This window comes from Physeter macrocephalus, chromosome 18 (genome assembly GCF_002837175.3).
Source record: "Physeter macrocephalus isolate SW-GA chromosome 18, ASM283717v5, whole genome shotgun sequence".
In the NCBI taxonomy this organism is placed as follows: Eukaryota; Metazoa; Chordata; class Mammalia; order Artiodactyla; family Physeteridae; genus Physeter; species Physeter macrocephalus.
In genome coordinates this window covers 53438081-53465185 of record NC_041231.1, presented here as the reverse complement: position 1 = coordinate 53465185, position 27105 = coordinate 53438081, and the positions used below count along the sequence as shown (strand labels likewise).

General features: G+C 38.2%; 1 protein-coding gene across 38 annotated transcripts in view; it reads left to right on the top strand.

Annotated features, from left to right (window-relative positions):
- The window catches only part of ARPP21 (cAMP regulated phosphoprotein 21), a 164875-nt gene that overhangs the window by 41910 nt on the left and 95860 nt on the right, over positions 1-27105 (top strand). For 23 of the 38 annotated variants that reach the window (XR_008615780.1, XM_055079904.1, XM_055079912.1 and 20 more), the window contains exons 2-10: positions 3671-3844; positions 5542-5708; positions 6656-6697; positions 7634-7723; positions 11629-11773; positions 13234-13312; positions 13981-14040; positions 14765-14905; positions 19737-19894. Coding sequence is in view for 37 of the 38 variants with exons in the window: in XM_055079904.1 (XP_054935879.1) it covers positions 5580-5708; positions 6656-6697; positions 7634-7723; positions 11629-11773; positions 13234-13312; positions 13981-14040; positions 14765-14905; positions 19737-19894 (844 nt within the window). In the remaining variant the exon portion in view is untranslated. Of the gene's footprint in view, positions 1-3670; positions 3845-5541; positions 5709-6655; positions 6698-7633; positions 7724-7926; positions 9745-11628; positions 11774-13233; positions 13313-13980; positions 14041-14764; positions 14906-19736; positions 19895-27105 lie in introns of those variants that run through there. The other 15 variants (XM_055079914.1, XM_055079919.1, XM_055079916.1 and 12 more) reach the window with 2 other exon arrangements.

The window sequence follows — 27105 nt, the reverse complement described above, 5'->3', positions numbered from 1 at the left end:
GGAGACATTTTTCTTTGGAAAGTAAACTTATGTGAAATTCTCTCATTGATGTTTTTCTGTTACCTGGGGAAATTTTCAAGCTTGCTGAAGGTATTAGTCCGTATGTTCTATTCATGCCATGATGCCATGGTTGCTCTCATTTCTGAAAGGATTACATTCCAATTACTTCTTCTTTCTTTCTTTCTTTCTTTCTTTCTTTCCTTCCTTCCTTCCTTCCTTCCTTCCTCCCTGCCTTCCTTCCTTCCTTCCTTCCTTCCTTTCTGGCTGCATTTTGGGTCTTTGTTGCTGCGTGCAGGCTTTCTGTAGTTGTGGCGAGCGGAAGCTACTCTTTGTTGCAGTGCACAGGCTTCTCATTCCGGTGGCCTCTCTTGTTGCAGAGCCACTAGGGAAGCCCTCCAATTACTTTTCTTCTCTCTTTTTTTTTGTTTTTTAAGTATTTAAACTTAATCTTACACGTTCAAACTAACTCTTTTAACTTTAACAGAATAACAGTTTTGAGACTAGGATGTGTCTTTGGTTGATAAGGGGTTGCAGTATTTAAATACCTTATGCAGCAAATTGACAGATCACTAATATCACAATTTGCTAGTGGCTTACATTTGCAGAACTGTGACTAGCTAAAAAAAGAAGGAACAGTGCATAAGGGAAAAACATTTCAATTGTTCAAGTAAGTAAATCTTTTTCTTTTTTTTTTTTTTTTTTTGCGGTACGCAGGCCTCTCACTGTTATGGCCTCTCCCGTTGCGGAGCACAGGCTCCGGACGCGCAGGCTCAGCGGCCATGGCTCACGGGCCCAGCCGCTCCGCGGCATGTGGGATCTTCCCGGACCGGGGCACGAACCCGTGTCCCCTCCATCGGCAGGCGGATTCTCAACCACTGCACCACCAGGGAGGCCCAAAATAAGTAAATCTTGATTGTGTTGTCTCATCATAAAGTACCTATACTGATTGAGGATAAGATTAGTCATCCTCTGCTAATTTTGAGTAGAAGGATTGTGACAAAAGTGACTAATAAAGTGGCCCTCCCAACTTGCTAATAGAATTTAATGTCTCATTTTAGATATCCTCTGAGAACTAAATCACTGCTGGAATTTGAATCAAACCCCAAGCTTGCTTTCTCCACATGACAGCCCAGTGATTAATATATGTAACACACACACACACGCATGTGTGCACACAATTAGGACATGCCTATTTTGTTGGTGATGATGAAAGACAGAATATTTGGTCTTTTGCACGGTGCTTCTCTCCTCTCGCCCTCTCTTTCTCATCCCCACAAACCCAGTTGCTACTATATGCAACTCTAAAGTCAGCCAAAAAAATAAGAAACAACATAATCTAAAATGGTCATTATTTTACTCATTTTCCTCATTGTAAATAGCTGACAACACCATTGATCAATTTCCTGTAGCTTACTTATTGCCTGCCTTTCCTCAATATCACCGCCTAAAAACAGTGGTTAAAATATTATTTCCACTGAAAGAACTGCAGTGACTTTTATTTTGTGCATTTGTAGAGTCTCCTTTTTCTCCCTCCCCACCTCCAACCATAACGATTGACACTTGGCCAGGATATCTATTAACCAAATGTTGGATAAAATGTATTTGTTAGACATGGTTTTGCTTCTTTGTGAAAAATAGGAGAAATTGGGACAAATGAAGATTAAATAGCAGTGGAAGAGTCGGGTTAGTTTGGGGAACAGAAAGCTGGACTAGGGTTGATTTCCTGGCACTGCTTTCTTAGCAAAGAGAACAGTTTTAATCAGTTACAAAAATATTTGTGATCCATATGTTCCTCCCTGCTCGTTCCCATATGCCCATATTCTCTTTTATCTTGGTGGATGATGACTTTATGATTCAGGGATGCAAGAATAATACCTCGCTGGCTTTAGAGCACAGTGCTATTTCCAAACGTGTCCTGGTAATTACGTACGCACATATATACAGGCTGTTCACGCTTTGAGATGGTTACGTGAATATCAGTTTGTTCTTTCTTCGTGGAAAGAATTATATCTTGCATCCACCTACTGAGGCTGGAATAAGGCATCTAAGGCTTAGATTTGAAAACTGCATGGCCATTTCGCCTGCTGGATTAACCACCACTGTACAAATAGGAGCATCAGAAAAAGGAGACAGGAAGGCTGCGGTGATCGTTGATAACTTCATTTTCTTTGGGAAAAGGAAAACAGAATCCAAAAAGCATTTGGTAAATCCATCCATCACGGGTGCCTATTCTAAGACATGTTAGATATTGAGCTGGTTACTTAAATAGATCCTAATTTTAAGGCATGTTGACTTCTGTTTAGTATCAAGTGTTCATCATGTGAAACTGATAAAAATTGAGAAATTAAAATTACTGTTGACGAGCAACGCATTTGATCCCTAAATTCATGTTTCCTTCGCAATAGTTATATAATTTTTAACGACAAAAGAAACACTTTTTACAGCCAAAGTATCCATTTTAATAAGACATAAATAAAGCTAGAAATGATTGACCGTATAAGCGATTGAATTTTCAACAGTTGTTTTCCTCTTACACAACAAATGGTGTCGTAACCCAAGAGGCTGTTAATGAAGCTGCAGTAAAATCCGATGAGGAACCAGCTGTGCTCATGTCGACTGGGGAGGGGGCAGCGAGGGAGAGGCAGAGAGAGTTTCTAAACTTCAGAGTAAATAACTGAGATGCATTTAGTGTTTTCGAAGTCGGGTACATGGTGAAACACGTGCCCAGGCTGTTGGATTTAGCAGATGTGCGCCAGGGTAGAGTTGCAGCAAAGGGAGAGAGATACAGCTTGGTTTTGGCAAACGTTATTAGGAATCCGTCTCTCTGTTTGCATTCAAGCTGTATTTGCCGCTGCTCCTGTAGGAGTTGTGAGAAAAAGAAAGTGCACGTTATAGCGGGGATTGTTTTCAACATGCTCAAAGTTTGCAAATCTGTTGAATCCCTCTTACAGTGTTGCTTTGCTGTCAAACAGAATGCCCAGCTGACGGTGGCAGTCCTGATTGGGAGGGGCCAGTAGGTGGCGGGTAAATGATGCTCACACAGCAAAGAGAATACTCGGAATTCTTCTTCTCAAACTGTCAGTGGAGAGGAAGGAGCTCTCTCAACAATACCACTGTGAAAGTTTTCTTTTTTCTTTCTTTGTTTTTTTCACTTTTATAGCTAATGCCTCATTAAGTCAAAAATCTTTCAGTATGCCTTCTTAGGATAACTTTCAGAAGAAAAGAGTCACAGGAACAGCACTCAAGTAGATTATATTGATCTATAATTAAGACAAAAGCTTTGGTTAAAAAAGGAGGCAAGACTTTTGCTCATAGGTGATCTGGATTGTCACTGAGGCAAACACACAAGCTTGTTTTTTTTTTTTTTTTTTAATATAAAGTGCGAGATTTCACTAAAAAAGGTTAAAATTGAAGTGAGTAATCTTCGGTGCATAATGCAATTGTTAATTTTAGCTCGTTGCGTGGGTGCCGCTCTGACTTGAACAGCCGGCTGTAGCCTTCATTAGAGAAGAAGCAGGCAGCTCGGGACAGGTGGAGTGGATCAAGCCGTGAACGTGATTTGCTAGAGGCCGGTCATTAGTGTTAGAAACCCAGTCTTGTTTATTTCGTCCCTCACCCTTACCATGGTTATTGCAATTATTGTGACTATTGACTTTTCGTCTTTTTTCAGGTGGATGATGTGTCAGGCTGTGTAAGGGAATCGCATGGAGATGGGCGTTTTGAACTGTTAATGGGGACATGGGACTCCCGCTGTCTCTGATCCCTCGTGTGGATTTTCCCGGCGTAGAAGGACAGAAGCCGCTCGTAAGTCGCCAAGACCGACAGCAGAAATTCTGCGCAAAAGGTAAAGGGCTGTCATCAGATGGCTGTCATCTCATCTGTATATTTTTCTCATTCTATAAATATGCCTGTTTGCATAAAACAGTTCATGAAAGGCAACCAAAACAGGATCTGTATCAGGGATTCAGATGCCTTAGTGTTTGTAAAATTAGAGCTCAATTTGTTCTTTTTTTTTTTTTTTTTTTTTTTTTTGAAGCTGGCCACAGTCTGTTTTTTATTGAAACCCTCTGGAAAAAAAGTTAGGGCAACAGAAGTCCCATCTCCTCCCCCCACTCAGTACATTGAGAAACAAACTATTTGCTACTGGGAAACAGAACTTTTTGTTTGGTTAACTACACACATCCCCGGTGTCACTGAAATACGAGAGATCTGTCAGATACACTGAATGGATATCCTCAAACCTCCCCAAACCTAAGAACCTTGCTCACCAGGCCCTCACAGACTCCAAGTACCATCCTTGAGGAAAACTTGCTTTTCCATTCCCACAATCCTTTGCCAAGTGAGCTTGTCCTGTCATGGTAGGTCTTAGCAAATTCGCAACAGAAATTACTGCGTTTTAGATTTTTCTCGTGCTTCCTATGTCCAGTTGGAAATAAAGTTACTGAACTAGTAAATGATAAACACTCCCAGAGAAACATATCAAGACACTGATTTGTCCAGTAATAGTTACCATTGTAATGACTAGGAACAGGGCAGTCATTACTTGGGAATTTTTGTGAAAAAACTGACTTTCTAGGCTACAAGGTCTTTCTCCATTTCTCTTTCTCCTTCCTTCCCCTCTTTTCTTCTTTCTTTTCCTCCTTCCTTCTTTTCTCTCCTTCTTTCTTGTTTTTCTTAAAAAAAAATTGAGGAGGAAGTAAATGCTAAATTATTCAGTAGCCCCCTTTGACAGCACATCAGAAGGGAAAGTGTCAGGGCTTTATGGAAGAAGGGAGAAAAAAATACTAATAACAGGCTTACACTTTGAAAAGCCATTTCCAGTGTCTGTGTGGTCGTCTCTTGTGAGCCTGGAGCATTGGAGTTCAGTTGTGATAGCTTGCTTCTGCAGAATCTCTGCAGCCTCAGCCACCGACAGGGCTCGGGGAGGGCTTCTGCCTTTAATAATGTCACTGTCACTTTGAAGCCTGAAACTGTTGTCCCTGAAAGGTTTATTGCCAAATTTAGATCCTATATGTATACTGAATTATTACCTCTTACATTGACTTCTGCCCCTTGTAGAGTGTACTGAATCCCTTATACCCAGGAAGGTATGTCTGTGGTTGAAATTTGCAAATGATTTATGAGTCATCTTAGAGATGCTGCAGAACTCAGTACCACCTCCCGACTCAGAAGTGGAGGAAGAGTTGGGGAGATACTTTCTTCTTTTGCTTCTACTTTGTAGAGGAGCATAGGGACCAGGAGATGTGTGGGACTTTCATGTCTCATTTTAAGATGTATTGATCCACCTTGACGGCAAGGTGTATTCACAAGAGCATGTATATGTGTTTGGAGGGGCGTGGACAAGGCAACTGAATCTGCCTCTTGTGTTTGTCTTGGGTACTTGATGTGATCTTGTTTTATTCGCCTTTTGTATAAAATTGTCAGGGAGGCTGGAGTTGCTTATTTGAATTTGAGTACAAAGGGAGAAATCAGATATCTCAAGAATAATGGTCAAGACTTCACCCTGTGCTGACATTACTTTCTGATGTCTTAACCTTGTAGGGTGTCAAATCTTGTTATTTTAATTTGCATCTGGGAGAATGTCTGAGCCAGGAGACCTGAGTCAGACCATAGTGGAGGAAGGCGGGCCTGAGCAGGAGACGGCCACTCCAGAGAATGGCGTGGTTAAATCCGAAAGTCTGGACGAGGAGGAGAAACTGGAATTACAGGTGAGCCTGGAGAAATCCTGTTTCTTATACCACTGTGTGCATCCCTTTCTTTCATTTTGAAGATACTCTGAAGGTTTGGGGGTTTTTTGCTTGTAAAGAGTTTGACTAGTAAAATAAATAGGAAATCCATAAAACGAATCTTCTCCTTTCCCAATTATTAGTCTTTTTTTTTTTTTTTTTTTTCCTGACCAAACAGTGCATTCTGGTCAAAATGCCCTTTGAAATGAAAAAAAAAAAAAAAAAATCCAAAGAACATATTTAATGACTGAATTTTCCCACAGCTTCTCCGTATTAATTTCCAGATCACCTCAAGGAGTTTGTGGAGGACTTCTCCTGAGGCAGCTTTACACTAGCTGAGTTATAAAAATGGGTTTGTAGTCCATGGAATACAGCTCATGACAGACTAAGAAAAATCAAAGACATGAGCTCTGTTGACCTTCCTGGGCAGGCTAAGCTTCGATTCTTATTAGCAGAAAAGCCTAGAATTCCCAGCCAGAGAAAGAGAGAGAGAGAGAGAGAGAGAGAGAGAAAGAATGCTCTAGAAGGGGTAGGGGGAAGTTTGGGAGTGATTGACGGTACTGAAAAAGTGATATGATTAAATACTCATGATTGATGAGAGAAGGAGATTTGGTAGAAGGAAAACAAACTGTTCTTGCAAATAACCTGTATCAATTTTCTTTAAACCAAACTACAAAAGTGTTAACTCTTTTTATATAAAAAGGGAGCAGAGGCTGATAACAGCATAATGGCCAAGGGCCTTCAAGGCTGGCTTTTCCCCTCCCAGGAGCTGCTGTAAGAAGGGAACGAGAAAGCTAGATACCTTGTTGCTGTTGTTATTGATTTTTCAACTCTGGTGACATCTTTTTCTCTCCTTCTCCCCCCTCCCCTCTCCTGGTTGTTGGTGGACTTTGTTTGTTTGTTTGTTTTATTTTGTTTCTAACATACAGAGGCAACTAGCGGCTCAGAACCAAGAGAGAAGAAAATCCAAGGTAGGGTTCTGGAATTCTACATTGACCTGATATCATGGTTGCATGTGGATTAACATCAGGGTTAGAGGATTTGCCAGCGATTCACATGGCTGTATGTGGATCTTGGCTGCACCGGTGCTGCCTGCATTTAATGGGGTCGTGTTGATGCCTCTCTTTCTTTCCTGCTCTATGTGCTTTTTTTTTTTTTTTTTTTGATGTGTACCATTTTTAAAGTCTTTATTGAATTCTGTTTTATGTTTTGGTTTTTTGGCCACAAGGTATGTGGGATCTTAGCTCCCTGACCAGGGAATGAACCTGCACCCCCTACATTGAAAGGCGAAGTCTTAACCCCTGGACTGCCAGGGAAGTCCCTCTATAGGCTTTTTAATTAGAGCATTTAGGGTTCACATAGCTGCAGTGTATATATTTGATCCTGGCAGACTTGACAGTGCTTTACAAACAAATAGCTGCTTGTTTTCTTTTCATTTTAAATCAAGTTTGGGGGAAATGTTTTAGTCTGTCTAATTAGTTTCTGCCTTGAAGTAAACAGGTTCTGGTGTTTAGGACACAATCTTCAACTTTTAAAACATCTTCTCAGTCAAATCACTTCCAAACCCAGTTTTAGTAGAAATTAATTTCTGTTGTCTTTTTCTCCTTGTACTTTCATGAAAAGCCAGCAATTCATTCTTTGTATGTTTCCAGTGTGATGGGCACAGTTTGCTAGGCATGTTCCTTAAATTCATCCTTCCACATTCTCCTCCACCTGCATCTCCATCAACACAGGGGTGTGATGCTTGGAGCCATTGTAGACAGCACTGAGCAGTGGATTTGAAGCTTGCTTTTAAAACTCTGATTTGGGAATGTCCAGAGAAGGTGGAGATGATTCGACAGCCTGAGGATATTTCCTGGGTTTTTTTTCTTTATTTTCCTTCCTTCTCGTTTCTTTTCCCTTCCCAGTCAGGAGCAGGGAAAGGTAAACTGACTCGCAGCCTTGCTGTCTGTGAAGAATCCTCAGCCAGACCAGGAGGGGAAAGTCTTCAGGACCAGGTATACCCCCTGTCATTATGGATCATTGCATGAACGGGATCTACCTTTGTGTGCATGAGTATTAATTTGGCATTAAATAGTGTTTTGGGGGAGCAAAAAACAGTTCAAGAAGGAAAAAGTCTTCTGGCTTCATCCTCTGTTTCTGAGACATTCTATATTAGTTGAACAGTTTGTCACAAAGTATTACGTTTGTTTTTTTCCAGACCCTCTGAAAACTGCAAATGGAAAGGAATTCAAAAGAATTTAGATTAAAACTTAAAATGTAAGCACAGTCGTGCTGATATTCCTCAAAGGCTCTCTCTTGATAAAACTGAACCAAATATAGTCCCAAGTATCCCATCTCTTTCCTTATTGGAGATTCTTACCTCCCCAAAATGCACTTGCCTATAAAAACACAAATCTTGGCTCTTATGAAACTTCAGAAATAGTGAATAAGGTGCATTGAGCTTTGGAGACATACTTTTATGGCCTTTGGTGGATATTTCTCACTACTGGAAAAATTGTCCAGAAATAAATCTGAGATGATGGTGAATTTGAGTTAATATTATTAAAACATTGCTGCATATCCTTATACCTATTTTTGCTCCTCATAGCAAGACTATTAAGCTCTAAAAATTCAAATTCCAACAAGACCCTTCTGTGACAAAATGGGAAACTTCACATCATATTTATTTTTGTTTGCCTTTCAGGCATCATATTCATTTTTATAAAAATGGTCTTGCTGCTAAAAACTTTTCCTTATTTTATCAGAGGTTGAGAGCAGTCAAGACAAGTAAAATGATTTTTCTGAGCCCAGAGGAGGAAAAATTGATTAAGATAGCATTCTTTTTGTTGGGCCTTGTTTTGCTTTGCTCTTTTTACTTTAATTAAAATAGTCTAAATTCTCCTCATGGGTACAGAGAGCATTGAGAGCACTTTCTTTAAAAGGACCAAAAATAAATTCCTTATAGATTTTGTCCTAAGAGTATTTTTTTCCCTAGCCTCATTTCCTTAATATGCCACCCATGTCGTAAGGCACGGGCAGGCTAGCTTTCAGTAGCCATCCCTATGTTTCATACACAGGCTTTCTTTTACTTGGGCTCTGAGAAACATGTGGCTTTTGTTCAGCATTTTATTTGTGCTTCTTCTTTTAAGGGAGATTGAAAACGGGGAATAATGTGAATATCACAGCTTATATTATTCAACATTGATTGATGGCTTGTGATGTAATGCACACAATATATGTTAACTCTGCAGAATGACAGACTCTGGGAGAAGTAATGCCCCAGTGGTCCCCCACTTCTAATGCCAGGCAGAGGAGGACAGCCTTGATAGATTTCATCTTCTTTTTATCCTATTTGACAAGTACCAGGAGGAAATTTTTTAAGAGATCATCTGTATCATTGTGTCCATCCTGGACCTAAGTCTAGGTTCTCCATACAATTGGTGCGGAGAAATGAGGCAAACGGTGCTTTGTTCCTGCTGGTTTCAAGCTGAGTAACTAAGACTAGCTTTGTAGAAATTAGAGCTTGCAAGCCTCTCTTTGGACTGGCTGAGGTGTGGTGGAAGCAGGGGGCTAATAGACACACAAATAAGCGAGTGGCCGTGCTACTTTTTTTAGAAAATAAAGAAGCAGACCTTTGAGCTTGAATGCAATGCCTTCATTAGGTACTACCGGCACTTAAACAAAATGTGGGAACTGAATCCCTGAGAACACTGGCCGAAGTATACAGTATACGGATTGTATTGCTTCCCCAATGTTTGTATATTCACAGTATTTGGAAAACTGCCTTCATTTTCCTGCGTGGGAAAAACTCTTGCTACCTGTATTACTTGATCTCAGACCCGTAGCTGATGGTTCAGCCTGTCCTTAAGTTAAAGGAGTTTCGCTTTTCTAATGTTATACTATTTACCTATCAGTGTATTACTGCAACTTGAATCATTCTTTTCCTGTTGTTGGATATAAACTTATCCTGTACCGATGTATTTATTAATACTTGTATTTTATTATTGAGCATATCAATAAAAATATTAAAAAAGAACAGATTGTTTTTTACCAACTCTATAGCACTTTTGTGTGTTCTTTCAACAGCAGAATGTGTAGAAAAGACAGGTATTTTTCTGAGTATGGTATTTGTCAACACACGGCATGAGTTTGTACATTTTTTTGGTAAATGATGTCCTTTAGCCTGTGCTCTTACATTTATATTTCCAAGCCTCTTTGATTTTAGATTCAAACTTACCGAGGCTGGATGGTTCAATCGGTTTTGAAGAAGCGATGAGACCACTGCCATGGCCTGGTACCATCACTTTCCTCCCCTGATCCACTGTCGAATCGATTCTTCCCCACTCAGAGCCAGAAATGTTCCAGCTGTTTCCTTAGCAAGTGGAAGCAAACAGTAACCCTGAAGTCTGCCTGAATCTTTGCAGACTGAGACATTTCTGTCCCAAGTCCTGTGATAAAAGACCTTACAATCAAATTACACTCAGTTTTACATAATTTGTATATGTCCATCCCGAGGATAAACATGTGGATATCAGGAAACCTGGCTAAGATAAATATTTACCATGAGAAGGTGTTTTATTTCATCCTCTGTATCATGCATCTTTCCAAACATGGTGACTTTTTATTCCAGCCTGGAATACACAATGGAGCCCCTCCCAAGAAAGAAACTTGGCTTTGGAGGACTTTTGTTTTCTGCTTGTTAGATTAGCTAGACTTACCAAGAACCATTAAGAATCCCAGACTGACCATAATTTGAGGATGTAGAGGCATAGTTTAGTCACATGTAGAGGAGCATTAGTTTAGTTATCAGTGAGAAACACTATTAGTCATTGGAATATTTTTTTTTCCTACATCATAAATGTTAATGTCGCTAGTAGAAGAAAGTTTTCCCATCAAATCATCTCTTACATAAGAGCCAGTGGGCTTAATGTTGGCTCATTTGTCATAGTTTTAATCATAGTGTAGTTTTTTCATAAAACTGAAAAGCATAATTTGGCTCATTCTTCTTCAAAACAGTGAACATACTATCAACCAAATGGCTGATATATGAGTTAATACAAAATGATCTGTTTTCAGTGAAAAATCAATAAATATAAAAGTGGATCCAGTCCCAATACTGTAAATGGTCAACCACGCATCAGTTCAAGAGAATCTTACATCTTGGAAAGGATTAACTGATGCTAGAATTAAAATAACATTAAATATTTATATATAACTGATGGCAAATATAGTCCTATTTTCTGCCTTTTCTAAAAGGCAGTGCTTATTGTAACCATATATTACGATGATTTATTAATAGCCTTTGTAAACAATGTATGATAATAACCCATACCTAGGATTCCTGCAGTTCTATATCTTGAGTTTTCATAGTGATAGAAATCATTATTGATATGGTTCTAAAACAGATTTTTAATTGTAAATTGGCTGTCATGGCCTTTATTTATGTCTGTTTTTTCTGTAATTATGATTCATAGTATCTGTCTGTCTGTGTTTGTGCCAATTTTTCCTTACAAGGAATTACAGAAGAGAACTGCAGAAGCCTCTTTTTTTTTTTTTTGAGACATGACAGGAGCTGTGATGCAAGCTTATTGATAAAGAAAATTTTTCCTAAGTGTTTAAAAATAAACCTGTAGAGAAAATAAGTGTTGTTATCTACGGGAATTTAACTTGCTTATGGTTAATATTCATGAGGCAAAGTTTTAGTACTATATACTTCTCATGACCTTCCATTGACTTCTGAAGTTTAATTCACCTTAAACGGCAATTATTTTTCTGACAGGTTTAATTTTTTACCATTTAAGAAAAAAAAAAATCTGCACCTGGCTTTCATTTTCCTGTTCTTAATAATCTCTATGCAAAATGGAAACCAGACAGAGATTCTTAAATCTGGCCCTAAATTATTATATTTTTTCCCCAACAGGAATCAATTCATTTACAGCTTTCCAGTTTTCCCAGCCTGCAAGAGGATGATAAATCTAGGAAAGATGACTCTGAAAGAGAAAAAGAAAAGGATAAAAACAAAGATAAAACCTGTGAAAAACCCAAGATCAGAATGTTATCAAAAGGTGAATGTGAAAATGTTTCCTTAACTTAATTTGGACGCATAAATAGTCACAGAATACATTATAGATTTTACACACATGTCACCTCCCACTAAATTCTGCATATAATTTTATATGTGTACGTATGTGTGTGTGTAAAAGGTGATGTGACCTTGGTTTTTTTTTTTCTGTTCATGGTGTCATTTTTGTGTATCTAGAAAGGTTATTTTTAGGATCACATATTTCTTTGGATATTCGTTTGGATATCCTATTTTCAATGAGAAGTTTGTACAAGGGAGTGAATATAAATATGTTCTTAATTCAGGTTTATTAGTCCAATTAACTCGAATTGATGAACAGTAATAGTACCCAGTTTTATATCTTAACTTTCATGTTTATCTTAAAAGACAGATAGTGGATTAGCAATTCTCAGTTGATAAGTGGTAAGTGTTGTTAGCCCCAAAGCACAGATGTATATACCAATGTCAATGGAACACATATTAACATTTTATCTGGCACAGATGAATTCGGTCTCTGCAACCCATATACTGCTCCATAATGTCTCATTTAAAATATACACACTTCTACTTCAATAGAAATTCTTCCCCAAAAGTTATTCCTTCTAAAACCCCAAATCTACAATCCGGGCTTTTCAAATTGTCGCCTTACATATAATTATACAAAACTAAAACCACAAAAAAAGAGAGGGAGAAAAACAAAACTAAGTTGAAATGAAGAATACCATGAATAAATAGCTTGGCAGTAGACTATTTTTTTTTTTTTAATAACTGAGAGAGCATAGGGCATGTGATCAGCTGAGAAATGACAACTACTTCTCATATTATGCTCTATAACCACACATCTGCTTATAATGATTATCTCTGCTGCTGAACATCTAAAACCAAGGTGTATCCAAGAATAAAGAAGTACAGCTTCCTAAGATGGCTTTAGAAATTAAGCTTTAGCCAGCATCAAAAGACTTGAAAGACTTGGAAATATTTAGTGCCCTCCTATACTTTGTATTGATTATTATTTAGACAGTCTTAGAACAGAACTTTCAGTTTTTGCCTTCTCTGTTTTAAGAGAAAGAGAGTTCCATGGTATCTCAAACTCTTGAGAGCTCTCTCTGTGGGTTGGGAGTACCCCTCACTGTCACGGGGAGGTCGTGCCCTTGCTGATTGACAGCACAGAATGAACACATGACACTTGACTCCACCCACCCACCCAGACTGTGCCCACTTCCTCTCCTATGACAGTTGGGTCTTTCCACACTGGGAATTTACTGGGTGTTCTCAATCCCCGAATCTAATTTTCATCCTGATGTAATATTACCAGGTTGCTAGTTTTGTAACATGTATCTTTCACACCAATAGCTTCACCTAAAGTTTACCTGAGCAAAAGGGATCGGGAAAGGTTGGGAAAACCTTTTCCACCCCACCTCCCCATCGGCCTTTCTGACAACTCCATCCTGCTATTTGTTTCAGATTGCAGCCAAGAATATACGGATTCTACAGGCATAGACTTACACGAGTTTCTGATTAACACATTAAAGAATAATTCCAGGTAAATTATTAAGTAAACCTCTCATTTCTAGAAGAGTCAAGTAGAATATTACAATCAAACTCATTAATCCAAACACTTCTAAGAAGAGAGTTGTAAAAGGCAGGCTTCTTCTCTGATGTCTTAAACTGTCTCTTGTATTTTCTTTTTTCTGCAAATAGTTTGCATGTTTACTGTTTATAAATAGTCTTAATTCCTGGGTACTTATCCAATGAATAAATTACAGTTTACAAGTTCTGCTTTTCTGGTCACAAAGAGATACTGATTAAGGGGAAAAAATAGAGAATGAGAATCAATGTCAAATAAACCAAATATGCTTCAGTACAGCTATAGAACCAACTACTTAGGCTTAGCTTTGTTCCAGTTTCCTATCAATTTAAAATATAAAATTTACTTGATGTGTTTTATGGGCCTAATACCTTGCATGCCTTAATTAATATTAAAAACTACAGGAGTTTCAATATTACAAAATACTTAACAAATGAGATGAGAAATAATCTTAAACAGAATGGAATTACAGGTATTTGGACAGCATATTCCAGAGAAGAGTTAGATACTGATTTGTAGCCACATAGATTTAAACAATCTTTTCCATACATATAAATGAAATTGTTAAGTCTTTGGGAATGGAAAGTACATAAAGCCTTTTCATTTTAACATTTATTTTGCAGAGACAGGATGATACTCTTGAAAATGGAGCAGGAAATTATTGATTTCATTGGTGACAACAAGTATGTTAAATTGCAATGCCGGTTAATTAATCTGATGTGTCTTAGTTTGGTATTTGGGTTTAATTATTCATTCTGGAAAGATTTAGGGATAGATAAAACATTATTTAATGTGTTTGCTGACTCATTAAATAGAGATGCTATTGGAGTTAGGAGCTATGTGCTGATGGGAATTGTTGCTTGGACCGAGTGTGCTCCTGCTTGTTAAATTCCTGACAAAATGGCTATAAACAGGGGGCCACTGATTAGCATAGAGTAGCAGTAACAAGAAGCGACCCTTTTCATTTTTATTATAGTTTTTTAATGGGTGCCAGCTGGCTGTAGTCAGTTATGCCTGGAAATAATTGTACTGCTTTCAGTGTCAACCATGTAATGACATATCTCCAGATAGGCATCTGCAGTCCCGTATTATGTCATGTCATTTGTCCTGTGCCTGGCTCTGTTGATAAGGTATCCTGGACCAAAACAGAACACTTTGCAGCGGACATTAAGTTCTCTGTGGTCTGAGAAATGTGCAACTATAAAACAAAAACACTTATTGTAACTTAATCAATACATATGTAAGTGGAAAATGTGTCTGGAAATGAGGACATCAAGCGATGCCAGAAATGAAATAAGCTTAATGGTTTGGATGAAAAAGAAATGGTTTTTGTGTGTGTACCTCTAAAATGTACTACAAGCCAGAAACGAATATGCTGATTCTGCTGTTTCTTGTATTCCTTTCCAGTAATCATTATAAAAAGTTTCCTCAGATGTCGTCCTATCAGAGGATGCTTGTCCATCGAGTGGCAGCTTACTTTGGGTTGGATCACAACGTGGATCAAACAGGGAAATCTGTCATCATCAACAAAACCAGCAACACAAGAATGTAAGCCCCACCACTGTATTTATTTAGCATTTGCTTTTTCTCTTGTGGATTCATTTATAAGAGCACAGTATAAAATTCAAAGTACATGGCATTTAAAATATGCAGTGTTATTTATATCTTGCTCTTATCAGCAGTAGTGGCATTTATCTGTAGAAGATTATCTGAGGACCAGGAAAGTTGATAAAATTTAGGCCATACTGTGTATTTATTGCCTGATGTTTTACATAACTCGTCAAACACAATTTTCTTCCTTCCATCAGTAATCCCTGTGCTTACATACAAAACATGGAACGTGTTATGTCAAATATACCTCCAATGAAAAATAACAGACATTTTAAAACAATAATGACATACATAGGATAATTGTCCTTTTCTTTGTTTTTCTGGTTTATAGTCATCGATCTTAACTGTGGTTTTTAGAATAACAAAAAATTCCAAACCTGGAGACAAAAGTCCTGCCTCTAAGACCCAATTCTTTTACTTACTAGCTGCGTGACTTGAAACAAGTCATTTAAAATCTGCCATCTCAGTTTTTTCACCTGTAAAATGAGGGTTTTTGAGCTGGCTAATATCTAAGTTCTAGATCTAAAAGGAGGTTGCTTGTTTGGTTTTGCTCCTTTCAGTAATTGTTTGCTTCTATCTTAATGACTTCATGGTGCCACTGAGTCACCAAAAAGCATAAGCTGAGTAGTCATTTGCTTTGGTAATTTGGAACTGTCTCTCTTGAACTCATGTCTCCTTTAAGTACAGCACAAACCACTTTCATAGCAAAAAGACACATTAAACTCAAAAACTGTCCCTATATAAAGCATTCTCTTAAGACATTTGTGTATTATAATTTCTTTTTTCACAGGGTTTGGTAAATTGTGTAAACTGCATGGTTTTTAGGAATGCCGTGTTAGTGAAAGGAACTTTTGTAACAAGCACAGCAGCATGGTTAAAACATTATTTTCTGCTTACCAGAGGTTGGGACTTGGGATGGAGATGAGGCTCTTTCTCTGCTCAAGACTCAGTCTGTGTTCAGCAGAATGAGCGTGAAAGTCATAGTGGAGAGAACTCAAACTAGGAGATCTGGGACTGAGGTTGGCTGTTAACTCAGGAACACTGAACACTTCACTTCTCTGGGCTTCAAATTATTTACTTATCTGCAGGAGAGTTTGAAATGGATAATGTTTAAAGGCCCTTGGAGCTTCCGAATTCTTGGGTCCTATGGTTGCATTCTACTGTGCTGGCAAAATACATCTTAAAATGTATTAGCTTTCCACTTTATCTGATTGTTGGCATATGGACCTCCTGTTCTGAACAGTAGTAGGAATGAAAGATTACTGTCCTTGAATCCTTTACATCTTCCCTCTCCATCAAATACTCCTAGTTGTTGCTGTTGTTTTTCACTCTCCGTTCTGGTTTTTCTTATGACGTTCTGATAATGCAGGGACACACTGATTGCAAAATAGGCAAGCAAGTGACTCTCCCCTTCTAATTTCACCTCTTTCTCTGTAAGGCCATAACAGACATGGAAAAAGCCCATAGATCAAGTAGATTGGTACAGTTTCAACTAGTAGAGATAGTGCCTTTATGTTTAATTCACTGTGATTTTGCAGTCGCATAGTCATAAATATTAATACACATGTTTGAGACCTGTTTCCTTGTATAACAGTTTTTGAGAAAATAAACCAGTGTATAAAGGCTCTCAGTAAACTCTGAGTGATGACTCTGAACTTGCTCAGTTCGATGTAGTAGTCACTACTTATGTATGACTATTTACATTTTAAATTAAGTTAATTAAATTTAAATAAAATTTGAGCATTAAGATTCAGTTCCTCAGTCAGGCTAGCCACATTTCAAGTGCACCTATTAGAGCATATATAGAACATTCCCATTTCTTCAGAAAGTTCTATTGGTCAGCTCTTCTCGAAATCCTTGTGATTCTTGCAAGTTTCCATATACCACTAAAGGACATAATTTGTCCCTTAAACCTTTTATTTTCTGCGAATGAGCATCGTATTATCATAATATCAGACTTCTTCACTTCCAAAAGAGCACTAGATTTTCTTTTTCTTTTTCTTTTTTTTTTAAATGGCCAGTTTCCAATAGACCCCATGTGTTCATGCCTCCAGGAAGAGCAGAACGAGCGTTTATGCAGGGTACACCTTTAGGTATTGCTGCTACAACAAAATGCCCAGGCTGCTAGACATTTTGCCTGGTTCCTGCCCTTGACCCTCACCTCTTGATCCTCACTCTGTGAGTCCTAAACAAAAAGAAATGACCATATGTCATGGACAATCAAGGTATTTTCTGAAGAGCTGAGCTTAATAATCTTTCATCCACAGTTGCCAAGGCCTACTGTCCTATTCCAGATGCCTTTCTGACTGTCCTCGATTTGAGTGGCTCTTGCCGGGGTTGAGATGGGGATGGGGGAGGTTAATATCTTTTAGGACAAGAGAAAAGGATGAATTAAATGTCCTTTTACAAATGTCCTTAACAAGTCACATTTCCAGAACCTGAATCACTTTGGGCAGTTTCCTCAAAGGAGACATAAATATTGTTCTGTGGGAAATGATACATTTGATGTTTGAAGTCTGTTGCCATGTTCTCATGGAGTTGAAGTTTGAAAGGGAACATCTCTTCAAGTTCTAGGTGTCTTGCGTTTCTTTGACTCTGAAAATTTCAAGAGTTGTGCCATCAGCGCAATTGGCATGTGATGGTCGTGGGGACCGTATTGATTTAGATATATTATTAGATGAAAATGTTTTCATTTCTATAAAGGAGGGACGCTGAGATGGAAATTCCTCAGATGGTTCCTTGTGGGTTTTGTGTTTTAGGAATACCTTTTCAATGTGTACAGTTTTATGCAATTCTGGAGCAAGTACATTACAAATGCATATTTTAAATGGCACTGCAGCTTGGGAGAAATACAGAAAAACGTGGATGGAGGATATAAAAATGAACTAGAGGGCTGAGGGAGAGAAAACACTTTCTTATTTAACTTTTAATTTTTCTTTTTCAACGACACTGAGCTGCCATATAAGGCGTTCCTCTGGCGTGGATGCCTATCAGCTAGATATTGGCTGGGATTTATTTCCAGAATCCTGTTTTTCTAGACTGTCAGCAGTTCAAGTAATTAGAGAATGTGACTTGAAAATATTAAGTTTTGCATGGAGAGAAAATAGTTTCACCTGAAGTTCAGAGTATTTAAGTCATGACAGCAGACAATGAGGATTATACATACACGTGTGTGTACCACACTCACTTCTAGTATTTTCTCTAATGTCTTCAGATATAATACATCCATCCTTTCATGATGGAAGAAACTTATCTCAGACTTCTCAGTTAGTTAAGTGGTATAATCTCTTATACGAACATTACCTAATGTTTGTTCAATTGCACTGGGTACTTTACCTCTTATTTAATGTATATTATTTCATTTAATATTAAAAACATATAACATAAGTCATTAGAGGTTCATTTTACAGAAGAAGAACATTAAGCACAAACTCAAGTTCAATTTTGGACTTACAGAGAAGCAATGCTCAGTATGGCTGGGATCTAAACCAGCGTGTCTAATGCTGAGAACAATTTTCTTAAATAATCTAACTCTCTTTAAAGCAAAAACATCCAAAACATCTTGGGCAAAATGCTCAAGATCTCCAGGATTGGTTGGGATTTTCAACTCTTAAGTCTTTTGTTGTCTGATAAGAAACAGTGATTGAGGGAGAAGATCTTTTTGAAGATTAACTCAGTGGTATCAGTAAATAACAGAGACTTCCTACAAAATGATAGTTCTTGCCAGATTTTCTGTATTTATCACTGCTACAAGATGTGATGTTTGGGGAAAAAAAGATGCAGTATTTGTAGGGGGTGATAGCCATGCAGTGGAAACTTCCTATACTCCATTTCGATCTGTGTTTTCAAGAACGAAAAAGCTACACTTACGGATAATGTCGGTACAGGAGATAAACGTATCCATTGTGTTAATACAAAATTACTGCTCCAAGCAATTCAGTTGTCCAAATGCATGTTTTCATGTCATAGCCACAGGAGCTTGGGGTTAAGGATGTAGTAGTCCTGAGAGAGTAGAAAACAAGAATCATGTTCATTTGGGATACGTTCCGAAAAGGTGCCTTCTTCTGAGTGTACTGATGGCACTTTAGAGACTTAACAAAGGAAAGTCACCTTAGCCTGGCACCACTGCATCCTTGTTGATTCTCAGGGCTAGCCAGGGTGAGAACAGGTGAGTGAATGTCACCTACAGCCATCCAGCACATCTATTGTTCCACGAATTTGACCTGAATGGTTGGGGATGCCTCTCAGAATTGACTGCTTTTTGTTGAAATAACGGAGTTTTTGAGCTGAGGCTCACTATGTGGTGGTTTTTTTTTTTTTCAGCTTTTGTTGGACTCTCTTTCCCCCGTTTATTGCTAGAAATATGTTTCACTCTCTAGCACTTTTAAATTTTTTCTGTTGACATTCTTTGTTAACTGTCAGATTAGGTGGTGACACCAAATGAGCCCCTTGGAAATCTGGGGCAGAGGTCTGTGCAATTTGGTAGTGCAAGTGATATTTAGAATGTATTTACTCTCTATCATGTTACTTTTTGGATAAGTATTGAGGATTGAGGCTAAAAGATGAACAGTGCTTTTAAAAAAATATTTAAATGCTACAAATATATGGGTCTATTTTCCTTATGAGAAGCTTTATTCTTCTCTTTGTTTCTCTTTCTGATCTTCACTTTTTCTTTTTTGCTTATTTTTCTACGTGTTTAGCCCAAAGCAGCTCATTGTTCTCTTATTAGATAATTTTTACCTGCCCCCCCCCATTTTCTCCTTCTTAGAGAAAAGATGTATGCTCAGGCTGTATCATTTGGAGACGAGAAACCATCTACTTTCACTAGTATTTTCCAAAGGGCCAAGATCAGTCATAGGCAGAGAAAATCCCACGTGTATCTGAATGTCTTCGCATATGTCAGAGTAACCAGTTTACTAGCTCCAGGTAATTTTCATGTTAAAATGTTGTCATCTCTTGAATATTTTTTTCTTTTGTCTTTCACATCCACCCACTGTCATTGCCTCCAGTCCCCTACTTCTAAGAGTGCAAAGCAAGGAAAGGAAATGGCAGATCTACTGTGGAAAGAGGATGCAGGCCCCTGCAACCATGAAACAAGAATAGTGGCTCAAAGGCAGAGGTTGGGGGTGACACCCTAAGAGTCCAGTGCTCAAGAGCACAAGGTCCCGATTCCTGAGAAGTGTGGACGTGGGTATTGGCCTGGAGTGATGAGCGGCGTATAGGGACTGTGGTAGTTTGCTTGTTTGTTGAAGAAAGGGTGATTCACTGAGCTGGCTATTTGGTAAATCACAAGAACCATGAAACTTGTTCTGCTGCTAAACAAAGCCTCTCTCTAAGGGAAGCAGTTGAGCCCAGTTGACTTTGCTAAGAATCCCTGAGGTGATGGATGGTGACTGCCCTATGAAAAGGACTGGGGCACTGCCCCCTTCTCAGGGGGCAGACCAGAGAGGAGTGGCCAGCAGCAGAGCAGGGTCAGTGGACATCTGTTCTGCTTAGTTTCCTGAAGGGACTCAGGTTGAAGATGGGAGTCATCAGTTCTTGACCCTTCATCACTCACTCCCTGCAGGTGATGAAGTGCGTTTATACCAGAACAAGCCAAAAAAAACCCATACTTCTCCTCCCACACCTGTTGTATTTCTTTTCCTTTGTCTCGGAATGTGAGTGGTACCAGGAATAAACTGAGCAGCACCCTGATATGATGCTTGCTTACTAATCCTCTGAAGAGGACTATGCATCACTTTCTTCAAGTGCCTCTTGGAAATCTGTGAGCGGTTCGTTGGTGTCCTGTCATTTCTAAACAGGACAAATTTACTCTGCACTTTTTATAGGAGTAGCATTGAAAAATCATCTGACTTAAAGCCAAAGGTCAGAAACCTAACTAAGAATCACATTACTCTCAGGAAAACCGTGGCATTTTATTTAATGAACAGACAACCTAGTTCTTTAAACAAAAGTCCAGCTCAAAGTTAAGACATTTATTTATTAACATTGGTCACACTCTGCATCATGTCTCTCAAAATATATTTTCTCATATTATTATTCTCAAATACCTCAGAGAACGTGTGTCTGTAGATAGACAGACATACATTGTGAGGAGAGAAAATCAGTGTGCTGTGTTCCTTTCACAACTTGAAATTATTTATGGGCCTTTGAGTGTTGAACGTATAATTTACTGTTTAATTTTGGTAATGAAACATGCACGTACCTTCTATAATGTTAATATCCTTAATATAACTCTTTTTAAAAAGAGCTTTCCCATGCAGTAATAATACTTCCCAAATATCTGCATATCTATCTATCTATCTGTCTAGCTCGCAACATTCTAGTCGAGATAAAGCTAGACTGTTTCACAGAAGAGAAAACTGAGGTTCATGTCTTGATCTTACCTGGTCATTTCACAGAAGATCAAGACTGAAATCCACAGCTCTTGCCACTCAGCCATGACTGAGGTTTACATGGTGTGTAAGTGCAAGCCTGTGTGTATAAATGTGTAAAGGCATTATCTGTATTATACAGTTTGGGACAGTTTAGAGGGAGGTTCACTGTATATATAAATACTACATATAGTCTTTTCCTGTATGTAGAGTAGTTTGGAGGGAGCAGCCAGATTACGGTGATTTGGTTCCTTCCATCAGCACCTTGGCCTCCTATAGGGAGCAGAATTAGGGCCCAGTTTCTGCAGACTCCCTTGGTTGCTTCTAGATCCACCTTTAGTAGGAGCAGTCACGTTAGCAGTCTCCCTGGGGGAAGTTGTAGGGCATACTTGAAGGCCAGAGCCTGGTTGTGTACAATGAATCTTCTTGGTGTATTTCCTGTGTCTTATTAATCTCAAGATTTCTAGAGAACAAATGTATGGACACCAAGGGGGGAAAGTGGTGGGGGAGGGTGGTGGGGGTGTGATGAATTGGGAGATTGGGATTGACATATACACACTAATAAGTATAAAATAGATAACTAATAAGAACCTGCTGTATAAAAAAGAAATAAAATTCAGAAATTCAAAAAATAAAAATGGTCAATAGAATGAACTGAAATTTCAACAAAGAACATAAACAAATGACCAGAAAAAAAAAAAAAAAAAAGATTTCTGCTAGTGGAGTGGCCGTGAGTGTGTCACCATGACTTCAGGAAAGATGGAATTGGGGCATAGAGTAGAAAGAGAAGTTGTAGTCTGTTGGTTGAAGATGTTTGATTTCCAAACTTAAATGCGAGAATGCTGAATTTGTAAGGCGTAGTCTCATTTAAAAGAGCATAAAATGGTATAAAATGACAAGGTGGAAGTGGAAATCATGAAATATGTAAAAAACATAGGACTTTCTTTTTTACATAAGAGATATCAGTTGTCAGTATCGTAATTGAATATTTCCACGTGTTAAGGGAGCAGGGCCACTTAGACTTCTGTAATATGCTTGAGTATTAAAATATTTTTGACGAATGTCTTTGCCATCAAAATATTTCACCCTGTTGTGCACAGCAACCTTTCATGCATATTGATGACCATCTTTCCATTATTCAGTATGAAATTCAAAGATGTCCCTTTGTGCTCCTCTGCATTTAGTAGAATTGAATTCTTCATTTGTGTGTATGTGAGGGGGAGGGATTAAACTGAACTATTTGGACAAGAAGTAATACATTTGGTTTCAAGAAATGGAAACCAGGGCTTCGCTGGTGGCGCAGTGGTTGAGAGTCCGCCTGCCGATGCAGGGGATGTGGGTTCGTGCCCCAGTCTGGGAGGATCCCACATGCCGCGGAGCGGCTGGGCCCGTGAGCCATGGCTGCTGGGTCTGCGCGTCCAGAGCCTGTGCTCCGCGGCGGGAGAGGCCACAGCAGTGAGAGGCCCGCGTACCGCAAAAAAAAAAAAAAAAAAAAAAAAAAAAAAAAGAAATGGAAACCAAATGGCAGTGAGAGTAAACCACTGAAAATACAAAAAGATTTTAAAAAAAATAATAAAACATCCTCAGCTTTTTTTAAGGTTCAGGTGAAAGAAATCTAACTAAAATTGGAATCAATTGACTAGAAGATAGAATTTGATGGTCTTACACAGTATTTCACTCAGCCATACTGCCTGTCAATTCCTGAGCTCTGTCTAATAAGGAACAATGAAGAGTTAGTTCTAACTTTTGAAAGGTTTGACTGGGGATGCCAAGACAGACTGGAAATGCCAGTACCACACATGATCAATGAGTATCACAGTAGACACCTGCTATGAATTGTGGGAAAACACTTTTTTAAAAAACTTAAGAAGAGGAGACTTTTTTTTTTAATCAAGAAGAAACATTAGGAGCTTCCCTGGTGGCGCAGTGGTTAAGAACCCGCCTGCCGATGCAGGGAACACAGGTTCGATCCCTGGTCCGGGAAGATCCCACATGCCACGGAGCAACTAAGCTCATGCACCACAACTACTGAGCCTGTGCTTTAGAGCCCGCGAGCCACAACCACTGAAGCCCGCACGCCTAGAGCCTGTGCTCCGCAACAAGAGAAGCCACCGCAATGAGAAGCCCACACACGCGTCAAAGAGTAGCCCCCGCTTGCCACAACTAGAGAAAGCCCGCACACAGCAATGAAGACCCAACGCAGCCAAAAATAAATAAATTAAATAAAATAAATAAATTTTGAAAAAAAAGAAGAAACATTAAATTTTGTTTTCTCTGCTTTTTGATAATGATAAAGAGACAGCTAAAAATAATAACTCATGGACTGAAATGTTCCAGGAAAAAAAAATGTAGGCATGTATAATGCATGGCCATGAGATACATAGTAAACTCTAGTTATCATTAATTTAATAAATACCTTGACCTTTTGAAGCCTTGAGGAGTTTTTCTTAGAGTTACATCCTCATCTTGATATATTAAAAATAATTCATTACCATTTTAAATAAAGGTCCATGATATATTACTTTAGTTCCATTCATTTTATGGCTAAGAAACAATATTGCTATAATGTTAAATTAGTGGTAAAAAGGATTTTTTAAAGCGCTAATATAATGGTGCATTACCAGTAATTTTTAGTGTAATCACATATAATACTTCAGTAATAAACTATAGTCTGCATGAGTTTAAACCGAAAATTACTCCTTACCTCTAGGTAATTCTCTATAAAATCAACCTGGAAAAATCTTATTAGGTTTATTTTATTCCTTTTATGCAAACTTCAAACGGTTACTTTCTAACCTTTCAAAATATTTTTGGAAAATCAAGAAGGGATTAGTAATTTGGACTTTTAGTTTCTAATGTTTGAAAACAAATTTAAATAAAATACTTGAAAAGCAGTCGTGCAAGATGCAGTTTGCATAATTTATATCAGAGTAACAAATATTGTTGTTCTAAATAATATTTACATTATTGATTCAAACAAACTCCTTTGACTACTCTTGCTTATGTGATGGATGTATTTTTCCTGCTATGAAAAAAAAATCAGCACTATGAAGAAACGCAGATGAAGTTTCAAAAATAATGGTTGAATAGCTCTCTCGTAACTATAATGACATTTTAACTGAGAAGTTCCCAAACTAGAAAAGCGAAAATTCCCATGTCCACCTCTTTTCCCAAGATATCCTCAAATGTGAAAAGCTTTTCTTTAATAACACAATTGACTTGAAGCCAAACATAAATCTGATTTTTAAAGATGTTCCTAATGGTCTAAATTTTTTTTAAGATTTATTTATTATTTATTTATTTATTTTACTTTATTTCTGGCTGCATCAGGTCTTAGTTGTGGCATGCAGGATCTGCACTGAGGCATGCGGGATCTTTCGTTGTGGCACGAGGGCCTCTCCCTAGTTGTGGCAGGCGGGTTTTCTCTCTCTAGTTGTGGCGCACAGGCTCCAGGGTACTTGGGCTCTGTAGTTGTGGCGCGCAGGTTCCAGAGTGTGTGGGCTCTGTAGTTTGTGGCATGCGGGCTCTAGTTGAGCCGTGGGAGCTCAGTAGTTGTGGCGCGCGGGTTTAGTTGCCCCACGGCATGTTGGATCTTAGTTCCCAGACCAGGGATCAAACCCGCGTACCCTGCATCGTAAGGCGGATTCTTTACCACTGGGCCACCAGGGAAGTCCCTCTAAATTTGAATTTATGCTCCTACTAACCAAACTCTCTCCTGTTCTGTTTTATAATTTAAACATTTGTGACTGTATATCTTATTCAGTGATTCTTCGATCTGTCCCTGAATTACTGTGGTTTATATACAGCTGTGCTAAATTTTCATTCATTCATACATTGAGTCATTTATTCATCCAACCAAATGCCTCCCATATGCTAGGCACGGTTCTAGGCACTAAGGATTCAGTTTTTAAAAAGCAAGGTCCCTACCCACATGGAACTTGCATTCCATCTCTGTTTACTACGCTGAAATCTCACTCTAAATGATTTTCTGCCGAAAGAAGAATTTAGTCTGAAGCAAATTCACCTTATGCTCGTGAATCCAAAAGTTCACATTCTTAGACCATTTCATTTCTAAATGAACATTTATAGATGATTAGCAACAAATACAAGAAATATGTCTGTATATTTAGCAGTCAGCAAATCATTTCATTGACTAGAGTTTATCAGGTTTACAGAGCTTGGGGCTATTAGAAGAGGCTTAATTAGCATTGATACTATCAGCGTTTGTACTTAAGTTAATATCCTAATTTTACATGCTACATAAAAAATAATACAACAGCATCTAAGTGTTTGAAAATGTTGGGAAGCTTTAAAAAAGCTTTTTTTAAAAAAAATTTGGATATCACTGTATTGTACACCTGTAACATATAATATTGTACATTAACTATACGTCAATTAAGAAGAAAGGAAAGAAAGCAATATAACAACATCTAAGTGGTTGAAAATGTTGGGAAGCTTTAAAAAAGCTCCTAAAAAAAAAAAAAAGAAAAAAGAAAAGCTCCTGGAGAATTTTTCTCGTTTACAGTGACCTGTAGCTATTCACGCTAGTATTGTCAGACTTTATAGTATAATAAGTAATTGAAGTGACCTGTGACTGTGCTCCACCAAAATATATTTAATTTCTCTACTGTAAATGACCTCTTCATTATAAAGTGCAAATTTACTCTCCTCTGATTTTAAAATGTCACATTCACACTTCCAAATTGCTATATTTTATTACATCTTAATTTTGGTGGAAAACGTTTACATTGATATTGAAGATGATATGATGCAGATTTTTTGTTCTTTATCCTGAGGTGTGAGGCCCTCCAGCCCACTGAGTACAACAGAAGCAGAGAGAGACTGAATCACTTCTCTGCAAGGATGTGAATAGGCTGTTTGATGCCTGTGGCTTAGTGGGTGAATCTATAAACTGGAGTCAAAAGATTTAGCGAGGGATGGTTTCTTTATCTGTAAAAGAGGCAAAAAATATTTGCTTTCCCTACATCAAAGTTTTTTTGCGAGGATTGAGTAAGATAATGATATCACTTTGCAGAAATTATATACAATTCTAGAAGCTATAACTGGTATTATTTCAGTTTTCTGGTTTTGTCTGCTCCCCAATTATTATTATATTTTATGTATGTGCGTTTAAGGAAACAATGCTTCTCATCAAGATTTGAATTATACAGTTAAACTGCTCCTTTGTTTTCAAAGTGCTGTTTGCTTATTTTGGAGCTAATGATGAGATTCCTTTAATTACTGGTCACCTTAATTGCTGGTCATATTAAACAACAGATGCTGTGACATGGCTTCCCAATGACTGGATGCATACTGAACCCAGGGGACTTCAGAGTACTACATCAGACATGAGAGACACTATAATGACAGCCATAAATTACAACTGCTTCTACTGGGGAGTGAACATTTTAGCACTTCCCCAAGTCATTCATTGAGTTCTTTGGTGTGCAGTGATGCCCATGGGAAATTAACAGGGAAGTGGAGCCCTTTCCTGTAATAATACAAAATGATTAAGAGTACCTTAAAAAAAATCAGTTGACTAATCAATAGTGTATAACTGCTTGGAGCATTTTCCCCATGCTAATCAGACATTAAGTTGTTTAAACTAAATATCTCCAGTTTCCCCTATTACTGAACTGATTTATAAGACATGGTCAAGGATGTCAGAGTCTACTGGAGCCAGATTCCAGAGCATTTGTCACTAAAGAAAGATGGAAGTAATTCGTAGATGGCCCTCTCTCACTACAGATTCAGAAGGCTCTT